Source organism: Brachypodium distachyon, chromosome 2 (genome assembly GCF_000005505.3).
Source record: "Brachypodium distachyon strain Bd21 chromosome 2, Brachypodium_distachyon_v3.0, whole genome shotgun sequence".
NCBI lineage: Eukaryota > Viridiplantae > Streptophyta > Magnoliopsida > Poales > Poaceae > Brachypodium > Brachypodium distachyon.
In genome coordinates, this window is record NC_016132.3 from 55,564,547 (window position 1) to 55,583,941 (window position 19,395).

At 41.7% G+C, this 19,395-nt stretch overlaps 1 protein-coding gene and 1 pseudogene across 3 annotated transcripts; one reads left to right on the plus strand and one right to left on the minus strand.

Annotated features, from left to right (window-relative positions):
* Positions 1-3,900: 3,900 nt before the first annotated feature.
* Positions 3,901-10,409, plus strand: LOC100842021. 3 transcript variants are annotated; one of them, XM_010234385.3, is made up of 19 exons: positions 3,901-4,361; positions 4,461-4,535; positions 4,878-4,993; positions 5,077-5,191; positions 5,276-5,404; positions 5,937-5,984; positions 6,237-6,373; positions 6,454-6,653; positions 6,773-7,065; positions 7,157-7,306; positions 7,396-7,779; positions 7,888-8,037; positions 8,401-8,476; positions 8,686-8,813; positions 8,923-9,120; positions 9,221-9,358; positions 9,449-9,580; positions 9,693-9,878; positions 9,989-10,388. In XM_010234385.3, the coding sequence occupies exons 1-19, from the start codon at positions 4,227-4,229 to the stop codon at positions 10,130-10,132; spliced, it is 2,934 nt and encodes a 977-aa protein (XP_010232687.1). In that variant the 5' UTR covers positions 3,901-4,226; the 3' UTR covers positions 10,133-10,388. The 3 variants fall into 3 exon arrangements, with proteins under 3 accessions (XP_010232687.1, XP_003564842.1, XP_010232688.1); XM_003564794.4 differs by having other exon boundaries at positions 3,902-4,361; positions 9,693-9,872; positions 9,989-10,409; XM_010234386.3 differs by having other exon boundaries at positions 3,902-4,361; positions 6,457-6,653.
* A 223-nt stretch (positions 10,410-10,632) lies between these two features.
* LOC100831427 lies at positions 10,633-14,469 on the minus strand (annotated as a pseudogene).
* Positions 14,470-19,395: the final 4,926 nt, after the last annotated feature.

Genomic DNA, 19,395 nt, shown 5'->3' on the forward strand with positions numbered 1-19,395 from the left:
TTTTTCCTTCTAAATAGCAAATTAATGGCATCTACGTTACACCATTCGGACAATATTATTGTAGCCAGAATCAGCATAATGTGGCAACTAGATGAATTGCTGATACATCTAAAATATTTTCCAAAGTAAATGATATAATTTCTGGTTTAACATGACTAAAGAATGAAACATGGATCTATTATTTCATAACTAAACTGATTTGAGTGCCAATCTATTATATTTTCATAACTAAAATGATATTTTATGAATAAACTAAACAAAAATATTATAGATATTTACCATGGAAGACATTAGAATAATTCTTCACGGTAAAATAGGAAAAACTAGAACTATGATACTTGTATAGAGTATTCTAGATTAAAGATATTTATAGATATATGTAGACCTAGGCAAGGCCGGCCAGAAAATCCCAATCTTGGCCCTAGCCCGGCCCGAAACCCGGAAAAACTACATTTTTAAGATAATCATTTTCGGGATAAATAAATGATTTTTCATACCCATTTTCCAAATTTTTTTTAATGATTTTAACCCATTTCAGGCTTTTTTTGAAATTTTTAAGGCCGGGCTTCGTGCGCAAAAGTCAGGCATGGGCCGTCCGAGGAGGGCCACCCAATGCCAAGTCTAGATATATGATTTGGATGGTCACCACTTGGCAATAATCCAACGGTTTAATTCTATAAATATGGGTGCTCTCCCCTCCTATGATTGTACTATAATCTCAAAAAATATGGTAGCACTATTAGAAAAGGTACTCCCTCTGATCCATATCAGTTGTCGAAATATTACATGTATCTATACGCTTTTTAGCCATAGATACATCCATATTTGGGTAAATTTGAGACAATTAATATGGATCGGAGGGAGTAGTCACTAAAAGAAGTGTGGTATCAAATTGTGGCAGTGAGTAAAGTCTTGAGTTTTTTGCTACTTAGAATGACATGTTTGTCCTATTTAGTGGGTACTAGACTCCGTTCGCCGAAATTCTCTACAGAATTTTTCAAAGTAATTTGCAATAATCAAATCTAATTCATCTAATTCAACATCACACAGATAAAAGGAAATAATAATGTGTGAATAACTAATATAACTACAATACAATGTCAAACTTAAATTCTAACAAGTATGTATACACATACTTTTGCATCTTCTGAACATGGATTATAAAATGCCAGAACAATACAACCAGATATCCATTCATAATATCAGAAAATATTTTCACATTTTCATCGTTTGATTGTAATCATGCTTGTTTTTCTTCCAATAGATGGTTGAGATGAATTTGTGGAGCACTGAGTAGGTGACACCTATCATATGCGCAAAGATATATCCGACAAAAAAAAATTGTGCATAAAACGATATAAATTCTTAACAAACAATCTTCGTTTTATTTATTTGATGAACAAATGATGACGACTGAAAATCCAATGAAATTTCTTCCGCGGACATTGGATAGTTTCTTTATATTTATGCGGGAAATAAAATCATTGAGATAAGTAGGTATTTTGTCATCTTTACGATATCTACTGTTCATAAGAAAGATTAGGAGTTTATTGAAATCCTTATCGATGTGTCTTTTATCAGAATTCATTTTTGGTTCTTTAGAAATATTGATATATATGCTCTTCTCTGTTACAAGCATCTCATCTACACTGAAGTCTCCACGGCTGCAGTATTTTCATGGACACGCGAAAACAGCTTAATAAGACACCCGAAAAGGTCCAACTTCCGTTGTCTTCACACCTTCATAATTGAGGATACTACCAAGAAAAGATTTTACTTTGAACTCATATGGCTCGATGGTTAGGTGTTCGTTAAGGAAACCAGCATCAAGATGTAATCCAATGGGCATCGTAAACTTAACTCTTTTAGAGTTTGAACATTCCACATCTTCAAAAAGTCGTTTTCTTCTATGTAACGACCGCGACAACACTGCCCAGAAGCGCACATGACCAAAAAAAAGACTTTTCATGTTTTGTACGATGCAAATAATTAGTACATACGTTGAACAGATTGATTCATAGAGATACTAGACGAACTGAAGAGTATGTGCACCAAACAAAATGTTTTCATGTTGGTGGGAGCTCGAGAATTGCAGTGTGCTTGGTCAATTTCCTTTCTACTAGTCACTGAAAAAGGGGAAAGCAGTTAATCTACACTAACCTTTTCTCGTCCAAAATTCCCACTCTAGAGTTCATCCCGAATGGCATGCTGCTGAAGGACAAATGCCACGAGAGAGTTTTGCTAGGAGCGCATATTGAGAAAGAACACGGCCTAGTGGCACGCGGCCAGTCCTGCAAGCATCAGATTAGCAGGCCGCCTAAACCGGGGATGTTGCCCTTGTTGCTGTCTCGGCATAGTGCCATGCAAAAGCAAAACCATGAATAGTGGCTGCAAGGAGACATGAGCAGCTAGCATGTTGTGAACAAATTGTGCAATGCATGTGACAGCTCGATCGGTGCGAAGCAGTAAGCCCGAGGCATGAAGCAGAATAATCGATGCAGCGGCTTTGATTCCACACGCGTTTTCCCGGTGCGGAACAGAAGATGGTCCGGCGCCTGCGAGGGAACGTCTAGTGTTAATTCTAGGTGATCAACACGCGTCAACCCCATCCGCGGCTTTCTTCTCTGTCTCGCTCCCTCGCGGCGGTGCCCAGCTTTGGATTTTAAAAAGGGGAGGGAACTAGGAAGGTGCACCGTTGGATCTAAGATACGGAGTATATGAACTCAGCCCGTTTTCCTTTTTTCTTTTTGGAGCGAACTCAGCCCGTTTTCCTAGTGTGCACGTCGTAAGAGTTGAGACGGCCCGGAGAAGTACTTGGGCTCGGGACGAGGCCGAGGTCCAGCAGGATATGTACATCGGGTCCTGCTTGACACGAGAGGAGCACCCACAACATGTATGACAAATGGTCAACAGGAATAATGAATACGGGGTACGCCTTGACCTGTCTCGGACGAAACTCCCAAACATGAACTTGATTAGAAAATATCTCTTTGGAGCTTGCTTAAAACAAATAAAATACAAATAAAGAACTGGCAGTTAGGTATGCAGGGATCACAGAACAGGGAGGCACGTCACATGACAAGAGTGATTGGATTGAATTTTCAACAACGCTCTAGCTGCCATTAATCATACGGTGGGCCTGGTATCCGTTGCGTTTTCCATGTCGCTTGCGCCCAAGCTGCACCACATGCACGTCTCCTGGCAAATTGGCACGCAAATATTCTTCCAGGCTTCCCGCACAGATACGATGTTCCGGCCGGCTCCTCCGCGCTGTTAATCGAGTTGTACTGCACGCACGGGACGCCGGCCTGGTTTTCGTAGTACCAGTACGTGTAGTTTGTCAAAACTCAAAAGACGGGGAAGCTTTTTGAGGACTGCACACTGCAGTGTTTCTCTGTCATCGGTAGTTTTCTGTACCCGTAGAAGAGGATGCATTTCGGCATTTATACTCCCTCTAGGTTAGCTCAAAGGACAGGAGCTAGACGCCCAGCCAACACCCAACACCCAACATGAAGGGGACACGCATGGCAGATTGACAGGACGTGGGCCCCGTTTTCCTCAGCCGTACGATTGCCCAGTCAGGACCGGTTACTGTCCTTGATGATGGTCTCGGATCGCACCAGAATTTTAATCCTGACCCCCGAACCTTTCTTCGCAGAGCAACGCGGAATTCCCCGATCTACCTCGTACTGTTGTTCGAGAACTCGGAATAGAAGAGGGCAGGGAAGTAATTTCCTACAGAAACCGAGCGGCAGCCTCGTGTGCCGGGCCGACGTGTTCTCCAACGAGGAGCACGGCGGGCCCCCCCTTTTGCCGAAAAGCCCCCCGGAACATTTCCACGTTTACACCAAGAACCGCGACGCGCTTGGCCTTGAGCTGTACTCGTATCCCCCGTGCCGCCCGCTATGAATGTTCCGCCGCTCCTCTTCTTGCAGCTGCCGAGATTTTAACTACTCCCCGCAGTGAATACAGACGAGACGAGGAGGCGACCGTTGTTGCGTCGAGACGAGCCGTCGACAACCCCCACCCGCACGCGAGGCCGCCGCGCCTCGGTGACCTCGGCGCGCGGATCGAGCCCCTGCCGGCGATCGCTAGCTCCTCCCCCGGCCTCCCGGCCCAAGGTGGGCGGGCGGGCGGGCGGATCCGCGGTTTGCTTTGCTTTCCTTTGGTGTTTCTGGATCAAAAGAATCGGTCTTGGGAAAGTCTTCTAGGAGAGGAGGAAGGGGATGGGGGCGATGTCGAGGCGGGTGCTGCCCGCCTGCAGCAGCCTCTGCTACTTCTGCCCCTCGCTGCGGGCGCGATCCCGCCAGCCCGTCAAGAGGTACAAGAAGATCATCTCCGAGATCTACCAGTTGCCACCGGTATGTATGGCCAATCCCCCGCCTGTTAGCGTTTGTAAATGGGTGTTGTGTTCAAATGTGTGGGGGACTTTGCTAATTCAAGTCGTGATGGTTCCTTAGGATGGGGAACCGAATGACAGAAGGATTGGGAAACTCTGCGATTATGTCTCGAGAAATCCAACGCGCATACCAAATGTAACACCCCACATCTCCTCCTTTTTTTGTTCCTTTCTTTCTTGCTGTCATCTAATAGTTGCTGCTGGAGTTGCTCAAGACTGGAATGAAGTCAGTGGAAGAAACTGAATTCAGTAATGCAAATTGTATATTCTTATGTTGGAAAAGTAATCGCTTTATTGTTACTTTTATAGTGACCGGTGACCTGCAATGTTTTTGTCTGATGGGCGTTGTTCTTGGTAGTGTCTGGTAGATATATGTAGTGATACTGAGCTGATTGCCTGTTTCAGGATTTAACAGCTAAGTGAGTGAAAGAATGTACCAGGCAAGACAATAATTTAACGCCATCCCATTTTTTAACAGATCACAGAGTATCTCGAGCAGAGATGCTATAAAGAACTGAGACACGAGAATTTCACCTTAGTCAAAGTTGTACCGTGCATCTATAGGAAACTTCTGCGTTCATGCAAGGAGCATACGTAAGTGCCACTGCTCTGTTCATCCAACGATGCATTCATGACCAATCTTGGCTAATACACTGATTGGATTATTCTTGTTTCAGACCATTGCTGGCCACAAGCACAATGTGTATTGTTCGCACTCTTCTTGATCAGAAATCGAACGATGATTTGCAGGTCCTGGGTTGTCTGATGCTTGTCGACTTTCTTAATGGACAGGTTATTGACATATTAACAATTTGCATTAAATTTATTTCCTGGTTACTTGCAATCCGCTTAATTCTTAACTCGGTGTTTATCTAGGTTGACAGCACACATATGTTCAGTTTAGAAGGCCTGATACCAAAGCTATGCAGAATTGGTCAAGAATCAAGGGAAGATGACAAAGGGCTCCGCCTTCGCTCTGCTGCACTCCAAGCTCTTGCTTGTATGGTAAGTCAATGTCTTGTTTGCTCCAATGAAAAGGGCATGGCAGTCATGTGCGTGTCAGCCATTTAAGGGCTTATTTCATAATTTGACACCAGGAATAATGATGTAAAGTAACTGAATCAATTACCATTATTATTTTTTGACCGAATCAATTACCATTTCAATCTATTATACAATTCCATGTGCTTCATAATAAATGCAAACTTGTGTACATTGACTGTAGGGATACAGCTTCAAGGCTTAAAACAGATAATCACATATTATTATATTTAGGCTTATACAATATTTTGATTTATGTGCAATATATGTGCATCACGCTGATATCTTGATTTATGTGCATTGTGCTTTGTTATGCTTTGTTCTGCCTTAATGTTGGATTTTTTTTCAAGCGAAATGTAAGGATAGAAAAGTAAGCGTCATGGCTGCTTGCTCTGCATTACCTATTCTTCCTAGGAAGGAAATAGTATCGTAGTAGTGATTAAGTTGGAAACAATATTTTTAACCCCGGTCTGACTGTTTCACCACTTGTAATCAGGTCGAATACATGGGTGAGCACTCACATATTTCAATGGAACTCGATGAAGTAAGTCCTTATTGCTTCTATTTTGTGTTGGAAGATTCAGGTTTTATTTTCTTACACGATGGCTGGATATGTTCTGGGAATCTGGGGAATATATGTCTCTTGCTGAAATAGTATAGAAAACAGCACACTAATTTTATTCATAGTGAAACAGAAACAACAATCATGAAGCAAAATGTCAGCAGAGATGTTTCAGCTCATGTAGCATCTCAAACTGGGGATCTGATTAATTTCTGAATTCATTCTTGAACCTAGGTTGTCTCGGTGATAATAAGCTGTTATGAGGCGAACCAAACTCTCTCAATAAAAGAGGTTGTCAGACTGCAAGATGAAGATGATTTGACAATGTTGGCAGTATCTGGGCAAAATAGTGCCAAGTTGGCATCTGACATGTGAGATATTCTGCTCATATGTTGACCCCATTTCTAGACAATAATGCACCTTTCATATCTTTATTGGCTCAACGTGTTAGCAGGTCCGCATCTGAAAATCCAGCGCACTGGGCAAGGGTTTGCTTGCGTAACATGGCCAATATTGCAAAGGAGGCAACAACAGTGAGGCGTATTCTTGATCCTCTATTTCGCCTTTTTGATAGCCACAATTATTGGTCTCCGGAAAATGGTGTTGCCCTTTCTGTTCTACAAGAAATGCAGACACTGATGGACAAATCAGGTGCAGCAATTTCCACCTATGTCATTTCTTCTCTGTTTTTTTTTCCTTTCCGTGTTACTTCTTGACTGAAAGTAAACATCAGACAGATTTAACCGTTAAATCTTGTTCTAAACTTACAGGGCAAAATGGCCACTTGCTGCTATCTTTCACTATAAAGCACATCGATCATAAAAGTGTTGCCAAGATGCCTATCAACCAAATCAGCATTATAAAAGTTGCTACTCATCTCGCAAAACATGCAAAGTCTCAGGCATCGGTCACAGTAGCAAGTGCAATCAGTGACTTAATAAAGCATTTGCGAAAATGTATGTACTGTGCTACTGAAGCATCAAATTCTCAAGCTGATGTTGATGAGTGGAACAGTGCCCTTTATGTGGCCTTGGAGGAGTGCCTGGTGCAATTGACAGAGAAGGTTGTGGTTATATTTTGGTGCTTTATTACTATAACCATATTTCGCTTTTGTCATATAAATCTTAAGAAAAGTTGCTCGTCATGCTGACTAGGTTGGGGATGTTGGTCCTATTATTGACATGGTCACTGTAATGCTTGAGAATCTGTCATACACTGCCACCATCGCCAGGACAACAGTGTCATCTGTTTACCGCACGACACAAATAGCAGCTTCTGTGTACAAGTCATCTTACAATCAGAAAGTAAGTTTATGATATTTCCACTATTGCAGGAGAAATATTTTAGCAGTAGAATAACAATATTAATTGCCATCTCCCTGTGCATATCTCAGGCATTTCCTGAAGCTTTATTTCATCAGCTTCTCTTAGCTATGATGCACCCAGACAATAAGACAAGGATTGGTTCACATCGTGTTCTATCCACCATTGTTGCACCTTCACTGATATGCCCATGGTCAGCCATAGGTTTTCCTATCCCAATGAAGGTCAATGGTTCGCGGAGTGTACTTTTGTTGGCCCTATCAGCATTTTCTTCTGGGAACATAATGGATGAACTGCAAACGGAAAGCACAATCCAGGAATCCTTGCAGAAAAATGAGAAATCAAAAGCTGTCGCAGGTATTGAGAATGGATATGCACATACAGAACCAAACACAAGGCAGTCTTCAGGGAGTCCATATTTCAATGAGTATCGTCTTACCACATCTAAAGATGAAGTATGAACTCCAACTAGCATTGTTATTGTTCTTGCTTTCTCTTGCTTTGAAGTTTTCGACTCTCCCCACTCCAACTGATGTAACATTTTTTTTTTAACATTTGACTAGAACTTGAAGTTTATGAGGTTGAACAACAACCAACTTATTCTCCTTCTATCATCTATTTGGAATCAAGCATCTCTGGAAGATAGCTCACCTTTAACTTTTGAAGCAATGGGCCATACCTACAACATTGCTTTATTGTGTTCGAAGACAAAAGTAAGTCAGGCTCAATACAATGCACTCTTGTTACTCAATAGGCAAGAAGATCATATCAAATCTTACTTTGTACTGGAGGCCTTGACATTATATCAGATATTAGCAACTAGGGCTGTTAATTTAAAAGGCCATCACTATATTCTGAAGCATCAAAATTATCAAAGCACATAGATGGACTATGTTGGGTCATTTTAACCAGTCTTTTTTACTGCACCGAAATTTGTTGACAAGATGGAACCTTTGCATATTTTACTGATGTAGGAAGCATGAACCCCCTTTTTGAATTCACAGGATAGTTGAACCTCATGTTCTTTAGACTTGAAGTTGTGTACTGTTTGAGTGACTAATTAATTTTCATGACAGACCTCCAGTCATGTGGCACTAGTTCGATGTTTCCAGTTAGCGTTCTCTCTCAGGAGAATGTCTCTGAACCAAGAAAGTAAGTTCCTTCAACATTGCCTCTCAAATGATGTTGCGAAAGCTTTTGGCCAGCTAGGGACTTACCCAAGAAATGCTCCTTTTTCATTCTCTATGAACGACTGAAAGATAATGCTCTCCATATCATGTATTTGAATGCAGCATATATACCTGCATAGCCGTTGAATTCATGGCTTGATTTCATCTTACCTTTTTCTGCTTTAAATGAAGATGTTCTGCAGCCATCTCGGAGAAGGTGTTTGTATACAATGGCGTCAGCAATGCTTATTTTTTCTGCAAAAGTTGCTGATATTCCTCAGATAATTCAGCTTGTCAAAGCAGCAGTGCCAGAGAAAATGGTTTGTTGATTTCCACCATGTGAACATTCGTTTGAATTTGTCTGGCCTGCAATCCCGAATAGGTTCTATGTATTAATATGAATATATAATGTGCTTTGTTAATTTTCAGGTTGACCCTCATCTTTGCCTGGTTGATGACTGCAGACTCGTTATTACTTCTGCACAATCTTGTAGTGAGATGCTTTATGGATCTGAGGAAGACGAACGTGATGCACAAGTTTTTCTTTCTGCTGTAAATAAGGATGACACGCGGTTAAAAGACATTGTGATATCCCACTTCAAAGAGAAATTTGAAAATTTACCCGAGGTGTGGATTTAGATTTATTTGAACAGAATATCTATGTGATTTAGCTTAACAGACTCAAGAACAGTAACTGATAATCGAGTATATCTACTGGGAAATGCAGAAGTTTGATGGTATAGAAGAACAGCTTCTTCAAGAATTCTCACTTGATGATTCATTTCCTCTTGGTGCTCCACTATTCATGGAGACGCCACACTCTTGTTCAATGTATGCAGAAAAGGATGGCCACTTTTTTGATGAGGTCCGTACTCCTTTATAAATACTTCATTTGTGTTATTATGATTAGTGCTGTTGTGTCCTGACCTTTTAGCTGCATGTCTTCTCCCTTCAGGAAGTTATTCCTTGTGAGATGGATGACGATGATGACATCGTTTTCGAACATAGTGGGTCGCAGTCAGACAGGAGAACATCAGGATCGATGACTTCTTCAGATGTTCTGAACGTGAATCAACTGATGGAATCTGTATGTATCATCTCTAGTTACACAATGGGATCTGAAAGTGAAAACTACTCTGTTCTCTTTGTACAATATGCAGTCTCCTCATCTGTCAGTAATTGAACTGCTTGCTTCTCAGGTTCACGAGACAGCAAGGCAAGTTGCTAACGTTCCAGTCTCCACCAATCCTGTATCATATGACCAAATGAAGAGCCAATGTGAGTCCCTCGTCATGGAAAAGCAGCAGAAGATGTCTGCTCTCTTGAGCTTCAAGCACTCAAGGACCGATTCACGTAGCTCAACGGGGGAAACAAATGAGGCATGTGTATGACCCTATCAGATGCTCTTAACCTTAGCTCTCCTAAAATCCAGCCATCTTGTCATATTCATGACCTCGAGGTCGCCTAAATCCTGACATTTCGGCGCTTTTTGCAGTCATCTTCCCGATCCGAGCCAGAGTTGCAATCAACAAGGAAGGACCACATGCGGCGCAGCGATTCAACATCTAGCGATGACCGGTCCTTCAGATTGCCACCTGCAAGCCCATACGACAAGTTCTTGAAGGCGGCTGGACGGTAGGTCGACACAATGGGCTTAAAACCTGACAAAGTGGTTATCGAATCTGTATACAGAAGTGTTTGCAAATTAACATGTCTTCCATTCTTCTGTTTTGGTCCCTTTTTCTGGCTTCTATTCTTTTGAGTGTACAAATTTTCTGCAAGGTGTACAAATTTCTGCTACGTCTGTAGAGTCCCAGAATAAACAGAGTAGTGTTGAGTATGTACTTGTATACAACTTGACGGTCCTGAAGGAAATGATTACATTGTAAAGTTTCTGTATCTGTGTTACTGCAGAATGTCGTTGGTGGTCAATGCATCAGTCTTCCAATATAAGAAGTGCCCTCGGATTGTAGGCCTTTGGTGTCTCTGACATCACGAATTTACAGTCTGGTTTTCTATCTACAGATAATACAGTTAAATGAAAATGGCCGCACGGATGTATACCGTTCGCCTGTTAGCTCAGTTGGCCTTTTCTGGCCTGCACGGTACCAGGTTGGGTTTCTTAAGCATGAAAAAAAGTATTCAACTTCATATACTTCTATATGAAAAGGTTGATTGAGTTTTGTACAAAGAAGAATGAACTGCTAACTGAAACTGGAGCAACTTTTTCAACACCAATCATGCATGGCTTAATAAACCTGGAACATGTTAGGTTGCATCCACTTCTTCAGACAAAATCACAAAGGACAGGGTAAGGTGAGTTTGACAAATGACAATATGCTTCTTCTCAAAGATGATCTACCTCATCCACAAAACAGCAATCGAAGGGATCTGCAATTGACTAGTCACGGGTATCCAAACAGCCATCGAAATAAGAAGAAGAGCCACCTCTGAATTTGAATTGAGCTTCTGGAGAAGCTCTAGCTTTGACTTCTAGCACCTTGTCGATGTCAATCTCCTCACAAACTCTTGAACCTGATATCCTTTACCACTTTCGCATTCATAGCACAGAATTTCGCAAAGCAAATATCTTCCTCACTACCTTGGTAATTCTTCAGCACGAGTTTTTTGAGGTGGGTGTCGAGGCATTTGATCTAGTGGGTGATACTGACGCACATTTTCCATTTCTGTCTTTTTGTATGTGTTTTATGTGCGCCACTGTGATATTGTATTCACTAACTAGATTAGGTTACGTGAGAATTATATATTTATTTGACATTTAAAGCAAACGAAGTTTAATACTCACAATGACATGGAGCTTTTCCAAGGAGGGGAAGCATTTGAGGATGTCAAGAACTGCATTCAAATCAGGACCATGAAACTGGAGGGCCAAAATCTTCACGCTGCTTATTGGGGTTTTCAAGCTAGCAGGTGGGATCATTCCCTGAGTAACACAAATGGAAATCCAAACAAATTATATTATGCATGAAAAAAATGCCGAATGCAAAAGTGAGAGGCTGATGCTGCTAGCTGGAAGACAACCTTTGCAATTTGAATTTCAGAGATGCCGGGCGATTAAAGGCCCAATATCTCCAGTTTAGGTGCGTTAACCACCCGAATGATCTCATGGCCTAAGCCCGGGCAGCGTATGAGCAAATGAATTACAAATGATGGATGAAGTTGCACTTGCAATAAACGTTTATATATAACTTAAAGTATGAATTACAATACAACTGTTGAATCACTGCTTCTGTAAAATTATCTGTGCCGAGGACCAGACCCTGTCTTAAGTTGCTTGACTATCGCTTCTTGCTCATCCATGTCTGTTGGAAAGATGCCTCCTATCGGAGGAGGCTTTGTAACCATTGCGTCGCATTTGCTTTCACGGCTGTTTACCATCTGTCAGAAGAACAGTCTTCAATTCTGGAGCTCGATCCATCACGGCACTTACAAATAACAAGTGTAGTAAGGGCCTAAAAACCAGCAAAGTTGAACTCTTTCAATCGCCAATTGTTACAGATTCTGAACCCAGGTATCTTCCATGAAGGTTTTACTTTTGAAGCACCATAAAGTCTTGCTCTTCGTTCATTAGCATTTCGGCATGGGTGTTCGAACATCTGCATTACCGTAGCGTTCTTAAATGAGTCGGACAGACTTATAAAAATTCCATCCAAAAATTGGGAAGAAAGGAATACAAGTACCTCAACGTCGAATATCTCAACAAATGGAGCAGCTTCAATGAGATTTAATGTCCAAAACAGGTCAAATTCCATAAAGATGCCACGAAGAGATAGCTCCTTTAGATTGTCGAATGCAGTGCAGAGTTGCTTTCCTTCTGGTTGCATCCAGATCTGATGAACAAAATAACTAAACAAAATGGAGAATGAAATGTTTGCATGTATATATATACAGGCAAGTTATATGTGCACCGGGTTAGTCAATTGCTATGTAACAGGATCGAGCTTCCTGGCAATTATAAATAAAAGAAAATAACTTGATCAAGGGAATCAAACAGAAAAACTAGCACAATCCCAATCCCGATACAACTTAAAATTCGTACTAATGAAAGAGCACATCCACAACATGACAACTGAAATTATTACCCTTTCGCCATTGAAGTCTAAGGTTAGAGTTTGTATGTTTGTGGCACCATGTAGAACCTGGCTTAAACTAAAATCTTGGTGACTGAGAGTTGCACCACACATGAGGCAAACTTCCTGAAGTGACGGGACACAAGGGGGCCTCGTAACGTAACCAAGTCTCCCAACAGAGCCGCTCTAGCTTTGGAAGGCAGAGCACCTCGGTTCTTTTCGACGAGGAAAAGAAGACTTCTACAACTCTGAGATTCGAATCCGGCGCATCGATCGTCCATACAGAACGGTCCCCGGTGTCACAGTGGCTCAGGATAAGGTGCCGCAGCTGCTTGCAGCAGCCAAACAGGAGGCGGTTATATCCCATTCAGCAAAGCGAACGTTATGCAGATGGAGTCTCGTGAGGCATCGCAGAACGCTGGGGCACGCACTGAAGAATCGATCAATATCCCGTGCGTGCTGCACCAAAACCTCGTGCTGCGAGTCCTCAGGAAACTTGTCGGTTTTTTTTGACCGAAAACTGCAGGAGAAGCTCCGACAGTAAATATAAACTTGTCGTTTATAATGGCAAGATCCAATTCTTTTACCATCTCGCCGTCAATGGCGTTGCCAACTAGCAGGCCAATGTCGCGCGAGTAGCTGTTGCTGCCGATGAGACAGAGCTCAAGTGCAGCGTTATGATGGTGCGTTTCCCGTGGGGCTGAGACAGGAAGCTGCTCGCGGCTCCTGCTAGGGACGCCATGGCTTGATGAATGAGTCGTGCAGCAGCCCCTGGGGGGTCACCTGGGCATAGGGCACCAACAAAGTCCCTGACGCGAAGTGTAAGCTCAGGAAGTAACCAAGGCAGGTTTCTCCACCGCCTTGATAGCACGCTAGTCCTTGCTGCCGTGGCAAGGCTGAATTTTCCCAAGATAGAGATTAAGATGTCATCGGTGACGGCACTGAGCCTGTCTTCCTCTACGTTCTGCAACAAGAACATATGTTAAGATGTGAAGATTGAAGGGTCTAAGCAAAAGTCATAGTTGCATCATCTCTAGCAAGAACATTGTACTGCTACTCAAAAGGAGAAGCTAGCAAAGAAATTACAGAGGATACTTGAATGGTAGGATAAGTGAAAAAAAAAACACAAACAACCGTCGGAGGCAAATCAAAAGGAGGCTAGCAAATACTCCGTAACTTACATGGCAGTGCACATTATTTGACTCCGTGGATAATAACCTCCTTCGAGTGCAAAAAGCCATGAACCAAAGCGCTCGTCTTTTGTTTATTTCGGGAGAAGCGCTTGTCTTTATTTCGCACACAAAGAGCTCGTCCCTGTATTTATTTGTTCAGAGAGGAGAAGACAATTAACGGTCCGACCAGAACCGCAAGTAGAGAGATTCCCGACTCTCCAAGATGAAATAGAATCGAAATTGCTTCACGTATGGAACTATGGATGTAGTACTACAGTCGCACGGGGAATCGGCAAATCCACATCTACATGTTTTTTTTTTTACAGCCACATCTACATGTTATTGGTGGTGTGTAGGAGGAGCAAGTGCATCGCGGCCTGTAAAAAGGTGATTTTTTTTCCCACCCCCGGTATCTATTTGGTGGTGGATCTTCTCATCATGCCTTTAAAATCAATCTCCCCAGATCCTAAAAATCAATTGCCACGGCCGAGCCCTTAAAATCGAGCAAACCAATCGTGCCCATCAGACGACACTCCAGACGTCGCGAGGAAGTAAAAGAAAAAACAAAGAGGGCAGCAGCGCAGGGGCTTACCTTCTCCTTCTTTGAGGACGGCGGCGTTCCGTACGGTGGCTCACCGTAATCCTGACTTGGGAATGGAAGATTGGGTCCCCCACCGCAAGCATGTAGGAGTAAATCACAGAAAACCACCGCGTTAAGGGATCAGTCTACGTTTTTTTACTTAAAAACCATCAAATTACACTAAGTATTCGGTTGCTAGTGAATAACCCTAAAACTAATGAGGCGGGCTCACATGTCGGGTCCTAGCTGGCGCCACATCAGCTGGTGGGCTGTTTGACTTGACCGAGTCGTCTCTCCCGTGCAGTCTTTTTTTTCTTCGAAAAGTCTCTCCGGTGTTCTCAGTCGGACAGGAGAACATCAGGATCAACGACATCTTCGGATGTTCTTCGGATGTTCTGAACTTGAATCAACCGATGGAATTTGTATGTATCATCTCTGATTATACAACGGGACCTGAAAATTACTTTGTTCTCTTAGAGCAACATGCAGTCTCCTCAACATCTCAGGTTCACGAGACAGCGAGGCAAGTTGCTAACTTTCCAGTCTCCAACGGTCCAACCTTGTAGTATCATATGACCAAATGACGAGCCAATGTGAGTCCCTAGTCATGGAAAAGCAGCAGAAGATGTCTGCTCTCTTGAGCTTCAAGCACGCAAGGAGCTCAACAGGGGAGAATGGGCCGGAAACAAATGAGGCATGTGTATAATCAAGGCATTTTGTCATAAAATCAAGGCATGTGGTCAGATTGTCTTAACCTTAGCTGTCCTAAAATCAAGGCATGTGGTCAGATTGTGAACTTCAGCTCACCCAAATCCTGATACCTCGTCGCATTTTGCAGTCATTTGACGATCCGAGCCCGAGTTTCAATCGACAAGGGCGGACTACATGCGCGCAGCGTTTCAACATCTAGCGATAACCGGTCCTTTAGATTGCCGCATGCAAGCCCATACGACAAGTTCTTGAAGGATGCAGGCAGCTGGACCATTAGGTCGATGGGCCTGAGACCTGAGAAACTAGTTTTCAAAATCTGTATACAGAAGCGTTTGCAATTTAACATGTCTTCCATGTTAACTATTTCTTCTGTTTTGCTCCGCTTTTCTGGGCTTCTGACTGCTATTCTTTTGGGTGTACAAAGTTTTCGTTATGGTGTACTCCCTCCGTCCCATAATATGAGACACGCACGCATTCCTATTCCTAGATTCTCAATTTGATTAATTAAATAGGTATGTTTTTTTAATAAAAAGTACACCATTAGATTCGTTATCGAAATTTACTATATTTATTATGCTCGTGAATTTCATTTGATGCACTATGTGTGGATCATTTGTTGCGTGCACACGTTATACATCGTTAGACATGACACATATTTAAGTGTCTCTTAATAAAAAACAACTTAAAAAGAAATAAAATTTGAAAGATATGTTTTAAGCTTAGGGACGTACGTGCACGTGCCACTCTCACTAGTAATACTAGATGATACCCCGCACGTTGCTGCTGGATTTTTTAACAAAAGAACATGGAATTTTGTATAGGACTTGAATAAGCTATACCTCATCATATTTTAAGGGTATGTTGACATTTTCACATATAAGAAGACAATCAGTTCTCGAGAGATTTTTCTTAAGGAAGAACAACATGACATAGAAGTAACTTCTTGCATGGCTGTTCGAAAAGAAAAGAAAAAACTATAAGCGGTAACTACCGAAAGCAATTAGTCAAACTCTATAGGAAGTCTCGCAAAAAAAACTTTTATAGGAAGAGAAAAGGAACATTATACAATGTAAAATTGGATCCGTTGAAGCAGACATTTCGCATTTCTGAAACTGGCCTGTCTGTAGCGAACAGTAACAAATTGGAGGCACACAATCCAATGATAAAGAATTTCACCTTATAATTTTGCAAGGGAATGCTAATAAGGGTGTTCTTCCAATTGTTTAGTCATAGAACGAACATACTTGTGAGAATAAAAGAGATGGGGAAGCATCTGGTTTCAGCAATGATTGTCTCATCAGATAAAATAAACATCACATCTTGTAATTGTGAACACCGATGAAGGGTATCCTCACAAACTCACCACCATGTGGAGGCCTGTATGTGAGACTACTGGTATTTGGAAGTATCAACTGAGATGCTCATCAGAGTGTGCAATAAGATGAAGAAATCATATATAAATAGATTGCATGGGAGAGGACAGTTACAAATTTGGTAAATTGTTTCAATGCAAAAGGTGTGCAGTTCTGAATGTTAGATTGTTAGTACTAAAAAGTAGTTTGGCCATGTACTCCGTGGTAGAATGCTTGTTCTTCTCATTCATGGAACACAGTAGGAACACTGGAATTATCAAAGGTAGCTTACAAACAACAAAGAAGAAGAAAAAAAATACTCCCTCCGATCCTAAATTGTTGTTGAAATATTACATGTATCTAGACGCTTTTTAAGAATAGATACATCCATATTTGGACAAATTAAAGTCAAGAATTTAGGGTCAGAGGGAGTAGAGTAGTAAATCTGCGAAGTGTTCAGAAAACGGTCGGTCTCAAAAGCTTCTGGAATCGCCGGTATGTAGGTTTTCCCCATGGTTTCTTCGAGTTGCAATGTTGCATCACATGCATGTGCCCGGATTTGGGCAAATTTGAGTCAAGAATTTAGGATCAAAGGAGAGTATATTTTTATTTTTTGAGAGAGGAGAACAGACACAGAGACATGCATGGATGCAAGTCGGGGTGGGCGTTCGGTTATAACCGAAATTTTGGTTCGGTTCTTCGGGTTTTCATGAAATTCGGTTCTTCAAATATGAGGACCGAAGTCATCTTGAAAATTTTGACAATTGAAAGTTCGGTTCACCAAAAATTCGGTTCGGAACCGAACATTGTGTTTACGGCAAAAAAATGAAAACAAATTTAGTTCAATCTTCCACTTACAACAGAAAATAGATTTAAGTTACACGCAAAAATAAACAGAAAATCTTGTGTGACACAGACACACGTAATGGTAGCAGCCAATAAATATCATCTAACATGCAATGAAAACATTAAATTTTAAAGATGCAGCAATGAGTTTCGGTTCTTCAGGTTTTTTCGGCTAACTGAGGCAAGAGATCGAATTAATCGAACAAACTTCGGTTCTTTGAGTTTGCTGACCGAAGTTTTAAACGGTTCTTCGATTTCGGTCCAATCGGCTTCGGTTTCAGGTTCTTCGGTGATCGGTTTCGGTTTTTCGGGTTTTATGCCCAATGCAAGACCGAAAGGCCTCATGGGCCTGGGTCAGCGAAAGCCCAGGCGAGCGAGTGCCGCGTGGAGAATTTGCATTCGCGCTGTTAATCTCAGCGCTACCACTACTCCATATTGTTTCCGAGGAAAAGAGCAGCTTTTAGAGCACAGACATTTGCTAGCACTACTGTCTACTGCTCCATATTGATACGGAGTAGCTTAGGAATGGGCCAAACCAATCATGTCATTCGTGATGTGATTAATTGGCACCAAAATGATGTCCATGGGGCTTTGGTACGCTTACTGCTTAATGAATTGTTTCTTTTTATGTCTTTTGATGAATATACTCCCTCCGTCATGCCGCTCAACAAAATATGTCTTAAATTTGTCAAAATTTAAATGTATCTAGACATAACTTAGTGTATAGATGGATTTAAATTTAGTCAAAGTTGAGAACGAAATAATATAACTTCATTTTATTGAACCAAAGTAGTACCAAACCGTAGACGAGGATAGATATACTTAGGACGGCTCGTTTTGGATTTGGAGACGAGCAAATTTTCCGGTTTGGCCAACGGTCTCCATGTCGTATGTGCGCATGTACCGAATCCTTGGACTACGGTCTACCTCGAGTCCCCCGTTCTCTCGGATGGCTCAATACATGCAAGGCCGTGTATAATGGGACGACGTTTTAAAAAAGGCACAAGTCTTCTCTTAATTAAGAGATGATCTTTTCACAAAAATGATAGGACAAAGATAAGTCAAATTTCCCATTGTACTAGATTTTGCCTTTTCTTAACATTTATTTAGTTAATTTTATTCATGTAAGAATTAATTTTAAGATATAACAATAAGAGATAACCCGTTGTACAACATGTTTTGTTGTCTTTTCTAATTGACGTATCACAGCCAAGATAAGACAGTCTTATCAACCATTGTACGTGCCTAAGATTATATATTGCGGCGGCCAAAAAATCAAATCATGTGCGTGGAACAGCGCATCGTCCTGCGTGATAATAATCGAGTGCGGCGCTGTGCGCCGCGGGGATGCAATGATCGATCTTAATTACAGTAGCTAAGTTGGTTAGTATAACTTGGTTGGGATTGCACAGGAAATTCGTTTAATTAGCCTGGTGATCATCTGTAAACTGTAGAAACACTCCAGTACTGTGTTCCTAATTATATATGGTTATCTAAGCTGTAGATTAGTGTGTAACTACCGTGACTAGTCTCGGATGGAGCCAAAACATATCCATCGGAACGTTCAGCAACAGATTAACTAACGTAAATCAATTCTGAGACATATATACCTCTGCTTCAGGTTTATCCTCTTCTCATTCTCTGTCAATCCACCGTTCTTATCAACAACCGTGCCGTCACGATCGACCGACCACCGGACCATGACCGTCACAGATTCAGAACCGTGGTGTAAATCGTTCGAGACGGCCGTAACCACACGAGTGATAATGCGATGGATATTGCGCCAATATACACACACTGGTCTAAGAAGCTGCAAGTTTTCACCTTCCGATGTGTACTGTTTTTTTCTTTTTGCGTGAACACAAATGCACAGCGTACACAAGTCTACATCCATCGGTCAAGTTCATCACCAAACATCACCGCATATATATTGTTCGACGGAAAACCAACTTTTTCGTGTGGCCCTATGTGGTGGTGGTGGTACAGCTGCGAAGAATCTTTTTTTCAAGATAAAAAACAAGAGTTTTTTTTTGAGGGAATAAAAAACCAAGAGTTGTTTTGTTTGGCTTTCAAATATTGGTGCCACTTTATAGGCCACAAGAATTTTTAGTGGCTCGATCTGTGGGGCCAAATCAGCACTGGCTAGCTCT